This window comes from Lentinus tigrinus, assembly GCF_003813185.1.
Source record: "Lentinus tigrinus ALCF2SS1-7 unplaced genomic scaffold L226scaffold_29, whole genome shotgun sequence".
In the NCBI taxonomy this organism is placed as follows: Eukaryota; Fungi; Basidiomycota; class Agaricomycetes; order Polyporales; family Polyporaceae; genus Lentinus; species Lentinus tigrinus.
Genome location: NW_027137938.1, coordinates 271963 through 282681, shown reverse-complemented (window position 1 = coordinate 282681; position 10719 = coordinate 271963). Strand labels below are relative to the sequence as shown.

The window sequence follows — 10719 nt, the reverse complement described above, 5'->3', positions numbered from 1 at the left end:
TCAAGCGAAGACGAGGTGGCAGAACATGAAGACGCACCATGTTATCAGTGTGCTGTATAGATCCTAACAGTAGGTAGATGCGGTGAGTAGAGAGGAAGAGAGAAATGGAGATGGCTCTGAGGGTTGAGAGCTCGTTGAGGCCTGTTTATATATGCGCGTGAAACGAGCTGCATCTCAAGTACGGCAAGACACGATAAGAGCAATCCGGATACCCAGTGCTGGCTCACGAGAGGAACTCAAAACGAGTATAGTTGGGGTAGAGTAGTAGAGCAGCCGGAATGGTGGACGAATTCTACTTGCGACGATGTGGATCGGACCTGTATCAGAGAAGCGACAGATCAAAAGAGTGTGTGTGGTGTATGGGTGGACGCACCAACAAGCCTAGAAGCACCACACGGACGCCATGAAGTTCCCCTGATAGATGATCACCCGGTCCAAGTTTGGCGAGGTGGAAGCTGCAAGGCACCACGTAAATGGTAAGTGGAGCGCCCGTGTCCTAGGATTAGGGACCAGACTGAGAAGAACACAGGGGATATGTTCGTTGAGTACCCATAACCGGGTAACGATGAACGATGGATAAGGATAGCAAAAGCGTAAACATAGGACATAACACACAGAGATAGAGTGCCAAGACGGATGACGAACAGATACCGACAGCATTAGCGAAAACATTGGACATGACGGGACGGGGAGAGAGAGGAGCAATACTCCCTATTCCGGAACAGCGGTTGCGTGGGGAAGCGAGCGTAACATCGCGGCGACTTCAGGGGAGAGTGGCGCCATGGTGATTTCTGGGGGAATAAGAAGAGACTGTGGCGGGAGTGATGCCACAACCTCCACCAGTCTATACAGTGCATCACGCGAGGTTGGCCGCGATGAAGCCTCAGGAGAACGCATGGCCTCCAAGACTTCATCGATGGACGAGATTGTGGTCTGCAGAGCCACCAAGCGTCAGCACGCAATCGCACTAGCAGGAAACAATCCATACCTTGAGCTCCCCGAAACTGGTGGCTAGTTGCCATACGTCCAGCTTGAACGGGTCGTATGGAGCATCCGAGAGAAGTTCGGGAGGTTTTGGCCTACCGTACTCCTCTGGTTTCATCGTGCCAAAAGAGTCGCCTGCGGGGAGATCGACGCAAACGCGCTCTTCAGCCGGTACGTCGGGAGGGAAGTATACAGCAGTCTCGAAGTCGGTGAGATACACTCTCGGACGGGTGACAGCAATTCGATCGATCGACAATGACTCCGGAAAGAACTGTACCAGGAAGTTGTCCCTAAAGGCATCCTGAAGCAGCGTGAGGACGTCGCCGGGGAGAACTTGAAGGCACGATGTGACATACCATATGTGCAACACCAACATAGTGGATGAAAGACAACGCCTGGTGAGACCCCGTCAGCCCGCATACCAATCTATTGGATCCTGACTCACCTCGATGCATTGCATCATCATGTCCACGATGTCGCCCACTGAGTTCTTCGCCCAGAACCCAACACCGTACGCACCAAACATCGTGAAACCGACTTTGGGGAAGATCCCGAACGTGATATCGCCGTATGTCAGGAACTCGAACACTGGAATCGCATGGTTTCGGTCAATCACGCTGTAGTGGTCGCGTGAGAGGAGCTCCAGGATCTCAACGTGCTTTCGTCCTTGCGACCCAATGGCAAGCACGCGGATGACCACGTCTCGTCCGCCTCTTTCCCGAGCTGCGCGACAAAGAGGGTTCTGTGTGGCTGTGTGAGTAAACGTTCAGATATGGTGGGTTCTGACTCACCGGATACATGAACTGCTTCAGCAATTCGTAGCTGCTAAGGCCATTCGTATTATCCCAACCACGCTGCAACGACGCATACCCGAAGCCGTTGCACATGAGCTCATCCACGGGTGGCACCTGCATACACTCATACGCCAGTATCCAGTAGGTATACCCGCGCGACTTGAAAAAGGTACGCAGTTGGCGCCAGATGCGCTCGTCAAGCTTGCCATCGGGGTCATACCCTGGTCTCCGCCACTCAGCAAGGTCAGCGGGAAGCTGTACACAGCGTATTAGCGTATGTAGAGCATGATGGAGAGCGAGCTTGACCACACCTTTCTGCGTCCCAGTCGCCACTCTAAGCATACTTTGAGGAGGGCTTTGACTTTGAGAAGGGCTTTGAGCATCGGGCGTGACGGTGGAGACAGGGCAACGACGGGTCGGATGTTATCGGATCTTGCCTCACAATATCTCCCTGATTGGGCCACAGCAAGTCACCAGCAGGGTGTGATTCGAGCGAGCCTCGAGGCGTGTTGGTGGACCCACAGAGAACACGACAGTGAGAGCATAGCCACACCGTCGGACCGAGGCGTAGCCTCCAAGTCTCTGACCAGGCAAGACCGCCCAAGGATTGCTGAGAGAGTTGTGCTTCCATGCCCTTAGGGCCATCATAATCGCAACACGCTCATGGTGTTCTCGTACAGGCACCCACCTTACCCTCCGGAAGACTGGTGACAGCTTTGTCATAACGCTGCGTTGTACTTGCAAGCGAACTTTCCACGGCGAGAGAAGAGAGGTACTGGCCCGGTGAGCCTCAATTCAGTGTCTTCGGTGAGTTCTACTACAACAAGACCTCTTACATGATACTGACCTATACTTCACGTACGACGCAGAGAAAAACCTCATCGTGATCGGCGTAGGACGACTGGCACTAATCGGGAGATATTACCTAATCAGAGGCGCGTTCCTGGCCATCGTGACACACTTCGGAGGATTGGCCCAGGATTGGCCTCGGAAGACATGTCGGCAGACCCGTCTAGACGCGTCCTATCATTTTCCCTCTTACCAACGCCGACGCCGAGCGAGCCATCGACCACGGCGACGACCACGACGACCACGACGTCGAGCACAACCCTGGCGGGACCATACACTTAGCTGCATTCCTTGAAACCTTGTCGCTCCTTATCACTCCCGCTCCCTTCAGGTCCCCCATCTCGACGTCTCGCCTTCGCTGCATCACCTATTAAACCCCGCACACCCTGAACGATGTCCGCGCTTGGCTCTGACCTTACCAGCGACCGCGCGTCCGACTCTTCGTCCTTTAAAGCCATCGTGGCTGCCATAGTCACCGACACCGACCCCGCCGCGGTCGGGATCCCCCGCTCCTCCGGGTCTCTCGAGTCCAACGCGAGTACCAGCAGAAACTCCAACACCAGCACAGGCTCATCCGTCAGCGCGCCCTCGCTCGACACCAGCCACAGCACGGACTCGACGGCCTCCGCGGCGTCGAGCACGAACCCGAGTCCATGTCCGAGCATCCTCATCCGCTCGAGCTCCTCTCTCACCGTTCCGGGCACGCGCTCAGGTTCGTCCTCCCCCAACATCTCCTTCGCCCCTCTTCCCCAGCTCGAGCCTCGCAAGCGCAACTCCTCCCGCCAACTCGGCATCGCCGCCCGCTCGCAGCTCCTCCGTCACCGCCGCATGCTCCGGGAGCAAGGCTACGATCCCAACTCCGTCCCATACCCCTATGGCCCTGGCAGCGGCGTCGAAGGCGGGAGAGGATATGCTGGGCAGATGGAAGAGGGCGGGCCGGTTGAGATCAGGGAAGCAGAGGCAGGCGTGGACGCGGATGAGGACATGAGCGCGCGGGCTCACCGGAGTCGCGCCCTGAGTGATCCTTCGGAAGATGCGCTTGTATCTCTGGGAAAGCTCATGAAGGGCGCAGGGCGGGCGCTGTGGAAGAGCATGTCGATGCGGGATATGCGCGCAAAGGAGAAGGAGGAGGCGGCGGCGGCGAAGGCAGCGGAGGACGGCCAAGATGACTCTGCTGGAGGACACCACGGTCTGCGCCCCCGAGGAGGCTCTTTAAGAGGGAAGACTGAGCCTCTGCCTCGGAACAACGCGATCCATCTCTTTGATCACGGGCAACAACATCCGCCATCCGCAGAAGGAGAGGGCGGCGTGTGGGAGGAAGAGATCCCGGAGGAGTCGTGGAAGAAGTTGCTCTCTGATGCCCCAGCCACATCAGAACCCACGGCGGATGATGAGGCGTCGGAACATCGCCTGCTCGCGGAACTGGCGAGGACTGAGTCGCTGCGCACCAGCGTCGTCGAAGTCGGCAGTGGCAGGAAGAGTTTGTCCAAGTCGCGGACAAGATAACGTTCCGCGGATCATCAATCACCTCTTCCCCATCGTCGCCCTGTTATGCCTTCCCGTGACGCTTCCTGCGCGCGCATGTACCGACCTTTTCCTCCGAGACCACATTCACATTCTATCATTCGACGCACCTCGCTTTCGTTCTCGCACTCCCCTCGCACACTCGCATGCCGCCACACGCCCACGCACACACACACATACGCACTACGCGACGACTCTCATGCACCGGTACGACGTACCGACGCCCGACGAAAACCACCACACGGAGGAAGGATTGGAGTTCTAGGGAGCTTGGCTTATATACCATTCTAATGATGGGTTCTGGTATGCCGTTTTGCATGCGGCGCTGTTGATTTTTTTCATTGCTATCGGTCAGAGTACTCAGTAGAGCGGCGCTGCAGCGCTCGCCACATACGCGTACATTGTACTTTCACAGTACGCACACCATCGTATCCCCGCATAATGTTTGAGAATACCCTCTTTTGTTCGTCTTGCATACACTTATTTCGCTCTACAGGGGCTCACACAGCCAACGAGGGAGGAGCCGCCGCATGCCACTTGCGCTTCGCGTCATGATCAAGACCCGCCGTATACATATGTTCCTGATTACAGTATTGGTGAGAAGGTCGACGAATACGACGGTAAATCTGATAACCAGGCTCGCGAACCACAACGCATTCACGTCGATTCTCGAACTCGGAGGCTATGATCGACGCCGCTGCGCATGGTCGGTCATTGATCGATTGAGGCTCGTCCTTCTTGTCTGCCCTCGGCCTTGAAAGTACGCTTGCGCACGCTTCATACGCTATGACTTGTCTACAACTCGTTACTCGGACCCCTTCAAGTTCCGCGGGCCAAGGTGCCTGGACGAGATCACCATCATGGGGCATGGACCAGGATATGCTGCGGTGGTTGATGCGCCCAGGGACAGCCGAAGCTTTCCTGAACGTTTCTTGGGCGGTCATGCCTGATCAATATTCTAGAGAGGAGAAAGAACCCCGGAAGAGCTGTGTTCAGAGCTCGGAGCGCACGCCGCTGTGACACGGAGAGGAGACAAGGTGCAACAAATATGCCTCTGAATTTGGTTAGGTTCGTGGCGGTGCACTCACCTTCACGCGCCCAATTCAAGGTCCGCGGAAGTTGTTCTCTGCAGTTCACCAATACACCTCGAGGCTCACCCAAATCACAGTACTCTGTTTTACTTGCTTGCGGCCTGGTGATTTGGAAGATTTTGTGATGCAAGATTCGATGACATCCAGCCCGGGTATGCTCTCGTTGCCCCGTCTTCACCCTCACGATCATGCTCAGAACCCTTCGCAAAATCTGTCTAGGCAACAAGCGGCGAGAGGAACGCGGAAAGGTACAGTACAGCTCGCTCTCCACGTCGTCCAACATATGGCTGACAACATTGCGCGCAGCTTCCTGCCAGCCTCTTTGAGTGGCGGGATCCAGGGCACGACCCCGATGACCAGCTTGGCGAGAGCATCTGGCAGCAACTGCGTAACTTCTTCAAGTCATGCGGATATACCTACTGGATTTTGGGATATCAGTATACCCAATTGCCGCCGGATGAGAGTCTCATTTGCAACGGCTTCGGGTATGCGTCCTTGCAGCGCGGTTGGGATGACTCGAAGGGTGAAGTTAGCAGTTCATGAATCTGGTAAGTCAGAACCCATCACACTTCGACCTTCACTCACACAGTCCGACACCTAGAACCCTCTTTGCCACGCAGCTCGGGCAGGAGACGGGCGGGACGTGGTCATCCGCGCGCTTTCCATTGGATCGCAAGGGCGAAAGCACGTCGAGATCCTGAAGCTCCTCTCAAGCAACCACTGCAGCGTGATCTACCGGAACCATGCGATTCCGGTGTTCGAGTTTGTTCAGTATAACGATATAACGTTTGGGATTTTCCCCAAGATTGGTTTCACATTGACTACTGCGTACGGTAACGGCTTCTGGGCGAAGAACTCGGTGGGCGATATTGTCGACATGATAATGCAATGCATCGAGGTGCGTCAGGATCTGACGTACCGACTAGCATGTTGAGCTGACCGGGGTGACCAGGCGTTGTCTTTCATCCACTATGTCGGTGTTGCACATATGGTATGCCACATTTGCGCCTTCTCCCCGACGTCCCTCACGCTCCTTCAGGATGCCTTCAGGGACAACTTCCTAGTACAGTTCTATCCGGAGTCATTGGCGATGAATCGGATTGCTGTCACCCGTCCGAGGGTGTATCTCACCGACTTCGAGACTGCTGTATACTTCCCTCCCGACGTCCCGATCGAGAAGCGCGTGTGCGTCGGCCTCCCCAACGGCGACTCTTTCTCGACAGACTCCGAGCAGTATGGCAGGCCGAAACCTCCCGAGCTCCTGTCGGATGCGCCATATGACCCGTTCAAGCTGGACGTCTGGCAACTGGCGACCAGTTATGCGGACCTCACGGTATGCATCGATGCTCGCTAGTGCGATTTTGGGCTGAGTATTTGTCCCTGAGGACCACAATCTCGTCCATCGATGAGATCATGAAGACAATGCGTTCTCCGGACCCTTCATCGAGGCCAACCTCGCGCGACGCGCTGTATAGACTGATTGAGGTTGTGGCATCACTCCCGCCACAGTCTCTACTCATTCCCCCAGAAATTGCCGTGGCGCCACTTTCCCCTGAAGTCGCCGCGATGATACGCTCGCTTCCGCATGACACCGCTGTTCCGGAATAGGGCTTATTGCTCCTCTCTCTCCCCGTGCGATCATGTCCAGTGTTTTTGCTTATGCTATCGGTATCTGTTCCCGGTCTGCTCTGCTACTCTATCTCTCTGTGTCATGTCGCTTCTGCTATCAAAACATGGTTCATCATTCATAGAATATGGGGATGTACGAACACATCGGATGATTCCCTCTCCGTCTGACTGATCCTTAATCCTAGGACACGGGCGTCCCACTTACCATTTGCGTCATGGTGCCCTCCAGATCCCAACTCGCCAAATTTGAAGGTCAGAATCACGCCGAACGTGTGACAATTCATCTAATCGTCAACTCATCAGGGGCTGAAGTCAACAGCGTCCGGTGGTGCTTCTAGGCTTGTTGGTGCGTCCACCCATACGTCACATACACCCTTCAACTTCCAGACGTTGCTTCTCTCATCCAGGTCTGATCCGCATCGTCGCAAGAAGAGTATGTCCACCATATCCACCGCGTATCTGGGCCCTGAACGACTCTGATTTGTGCTTTCTGCCCGCAGCACATACCCCCGGAAGAGCGGCGTTGCATGGGCCTGCGGGTGACGCGAGTTCCCCGACCACGGTCACTGGTGGCCGTCGTTCCCGCTACACCGCGCCTCGTTCGATGACTCTTGGCGGACGACTCAGTGTCAGTGGTCACTTCTTTGGCCATTGGCACTGACAGTGCTAATATTCACATAGTACACGACAGAGCAGTCTCAATAGGATATAGCGAGTATGATCATGCGACAATGTAGCATCAACCGTCCGTCGCCGTCTTAGTGCATTGCGCACAACACATCGCGGGCATGTGGCGCTCCTCAGAGCTGGATGTCAAACGTTACAAGCATCGCACGAACGGCGTCGATCTCCTTCTGTCGCTTGGGTTCTGGGAAAACCGTGTTCAGGATCTTCTCCCAACCCGGCGTCATGGCCATACCGTCGTGCATGCGACAGTACTCCCAGTAGGACGGGTAGAAACCGGCGTTTTCCCAATCGATGATCCCGGTGATGCGCTCACCGTTGGCGTCGACCATTATGTTCTTTGGAACGAGGTCTCCGTGAGTGAAACGAATAGTGTCGTTAGTTGGGAGACAGGAGGTGTGTTCGATGAAGATCGCATGCGGGACGACGCACTGCCCATAGAGCGAGCTGAGGAAGTTGTTGAACTCGGCAACATTTTGGAATGGACGCTCGGGCTGGTAAAGCGGAGAGACCATGAGAGTTCGGAAGGAGCCGCCATCAACAGAACCGATTGTACCCTGGTGTGGCACGCGAGCGAGTAGGTCCAAGTAGCCCCTAAGCTGCGAAGCCAGGGATAAGAGTTTGTCGTCGGACAACTGATCGACCACCGTGTCGAGTGATACACCCGGCATTTCCTCCATGCAGAAATACCAGACGTTCTTGACAGGTGGGTAGGTCCAAGGGTTTCTACAACACAGCCTGTGCGTCAGAGAGCTGAGGAAGAGGACGGATTGGCACAGTAAAACGTACCTTATGTTGACAGAACCCGGATGATAAAGCACATCCGGCACTGGGAGGCCCGCTGCTCGAGCGACCCTCATACAGAGGATCTCGTCCGCAAACTCTCCTCCATGCTTCAGAACGATGCCGGGACGCAACTTCATAACAACTTTGTACCCGTAGTCGTCCCTTTTCAGGACCTTGACTGGGTTGCTCTGTTGCATACGGACGAGGTCCTGATAAGACTGGGGAAATGGGAAGTCAACAGGTGGTTGAACCATCGATGGCGTCTTTGTGTCAATAATTTGTTAGCGCGTGTTAGGCGAGCAGTGATGGTGTTTAATACTCACAGCCATTCGATCGGCGGCAGGGCTGAGGTTGAGCTCAAGGCATAGAGTCGGAGGAGCGGACTCCGAGACTCAGCGACTTGGAAGCGCTACCGGCCCTTGCCGGCGCTTCATGTGACTGTGTTGCTTGGTTGTGTTTGTTCCTTGTTTCAAACTACGTACGTCGATACCTGGCTACCTCAGCAGCATGCCTTTGATATGCTACCCGATCATACTACTAGTACCGTCCACCGTCAGGCACAACCCAATTGAAGGCACTATCTGAGCACGGTGAGTCCTCCTGCCCAAACTTGACGTCACCATGACTCAGTTCTCCATCAAACCATACACAAGGGATCCTACGGAATCGTTACGCACAGTTTCACCAGTTATCAATCGACCTCAAGAGAACGGCAGTCTCGCTGCACATCTACTTGAGCATTCCGGGACAACCCGGGTCGCCCGCTTCCGCCGGAGGTCTCCTCGGGACAACCGTACGACCCGCTCAAGCTAAACTTCTAGCAGTTTGGAACCGCTTAAAGGTGTGTATCTCTTCTGACAGCTATTCTGTCTTTTGACTTGTTCTGATGTTATCCGACACCAGCAGTATACGATCCCCCGAGATCAACGCCGTCCCGGACACGCTGGGCCGCCGAAGGCTCTGATCCTACGACTCGTACGACCACATACGAGGGACTGACGGCTCTTCTCGACATCCTTGGGACTAACAAATATGCATTGTGGTATACTACGGCTCAGAATACAAAGGTACGATACAACGTCTAGTCAGTGGCAGGCTCGGTCGACTGGTGAGCCAGTGTGGCGACGAGACGTGCTCAATAGGTTGAATCCCAGCGTTTGTCACGGCGAGAGCTCCTCTTCGACCTTCGTTCGGCCTCCCGGTAACCAGGAAGGGGATCATGGGCTGGAAGACCCGCCATCGCATTCTGGATCGGAGGAATACGGGGAGGAACAATCGTGAGTGGCTTTCTGAGGATTAGTGGCGAAAGAGTTAGCCCTCCACGATGACATCGTAATGGTAACGATGTGACATACATCGTGCGCGTGCAAGCAGCTATCAGAATATGCGCTTGATCACCGTCGGCATATCGCAACTTGAAGGTCGGCTGGGATAGGGAGTTGAACATTGTATGACTATAACTCGGAATAGGTGAGCACTCACCCCTGCAGAGCTTTCGCCTCCCGTAACCACCTCGCCAACATATACTTTGTTGTCAATGACTGTGGCGTAGCGTTGACCCTATGCCCATTGTCCGTCAGGACGGGCGAATGATGGACGCGCATGAAACCTCTCGCACCTTGCGCTTGAAGCTTGCCTACACCATACGAAGAGGAACGACGCAACCCATCAGCATCAGAACAAGCAAGTCAGGTACGGCGACTATACCATGGTGTCCACGGAAAATCTTCTGTGAACGGGTAGCAGTGTGGGGTGGTGGTCGAGTTCGATGCAGTTGAGCAGATGAGTCAAAACACACGTCTATCCTCCTCAGACTTTATATACTAAGGCTCCCAACAGGACGCGGGTCGCAAACCTTCATGTAGGCTCTTGTTCAAGACCATTCGGTACTTTGGGTAATTCCCATGGTGGACCCACAGACGGTGAGAGCTGCGGCTTGGTGAGTATCCGTGTTGTATGCGTGTGGGCCGTGGACGGGTCGAAGCAGGGATCCAAGGACACTAGAAGTGGACGACCCAGGGACACCAGAAGTTGAGAAGTCGCGGAGTCGTCCATTCGGGCTGATGTGAATCGCGACAACAGCTCACCATGCGACCTCTGGATGCGTTATCGGATGCTCCTCTTCTCGAGTTCAAGGGCAGAAATCCCGGGCCGTACTTGGTCTCTAATAAATGGACATGTGCGCTCTATTGAGAACCCCTCGTCGCCGTCCGCTCACGATCCTACACTTGCTGAGCTCAAGCTGGGTGATGGGAAAGCCACATCGGAACCGGCCCACGGGCATTCCCTATGTCATCGGCGTCCGGCGTACATCCAAGTAAGGTTTGGCCTACTAGTACGCCCACAAAGGCTGTGTTATGAGCGCCGTGGTCCTTGTC

General features: G+C 55.1%; 4 protein-coding genes across 4 annotated transcripts; 2 read left to right on the top strand and 2 right to left on the bottom strand.

Moving 5' to 3' along the window:
• Positions 1–275: 275 nt before the first annotated feature.
• L226DRAFT_176683 (uncharacterized protein) lies at positions 276–1826 on the bottom strand. Its single transcript, XM_067672679.1, has 6 exons — positions 1776–1826; positions 1430–1726; positions 1341–1379; positions 989–1285; positions 656–933; positions 276–455 (listed from the first exon to the last, which is right to left on the bottom strand). The coding sequence occupies exons 1-5, from the start codon at positions 1782–1784 to the stop codon at positions 712–714; spliced, it is 864 nt and encodes a 287-aa protein (XP_067532072.1). The 5' UTR covers positions 1785–1826; the 3' UTR covers positions 276–455; positions 656–711.
• A 1194-nt stretch (positions 1827–3020) lies between these two features.
• Positions 3021–4133, top strand: L226DRAFT_615507 (uncharacterized protein; the record flags this gene model as incomplete). The annotated part of the gene is made up of 1 exon (XM_067686783.1): positions 3021–4133. The coding sequence occupies one exon, from the start codon at positions 3021–3023 to the stop codon at positions 4131–4133; it is 1113 nt and encodes a 370-aa protein (XP_067532071.1).
• Positions 4134–5545: 1412 nt separating this feature from the next.
• L226DRAFT_468524 (uncharacterized protein) lies at positions 5546–6850 on the top strand (the record flags this gene model as incomplete). Its single annotated transcript, XM_067676140.1, has 5 exons — positions 5546–5770; positions 5844–6140; positions 6195–6233; positions 6282–6575; positions 6614–6850. Coding segments are annotated over 5 exons (1092 nt in total), but the record flags the coding sequence as incomplete, so codon positions are not given.
• A 642-nt stretch (positions 6851–7492) lies between these two features.
• On the bottom strand, positions 7493–8705 carry L226DRAFT_615505 (kinase-like protein). Its single transcript, XM_067686782.1, has 3 exons — positions 8665–8705; positions 8345–8604; positions 7493–8281 (listed from the first exon to the last, which is right to left on the bottom strand). The coding sequence occupies exons 1-3, from the start codon at positions 8668–8670 to the stop codon at positions 7672–7674; spliced, it is 876 nt and encodes a 291-aa protein (XP_067532069.1). The 5' UTR covers positions 8671–8705; the 3' UTR covers positions 7493–7671.
• Between the last annotated feature and the right edge of the window lie 2014 nt (positions 8706–10719).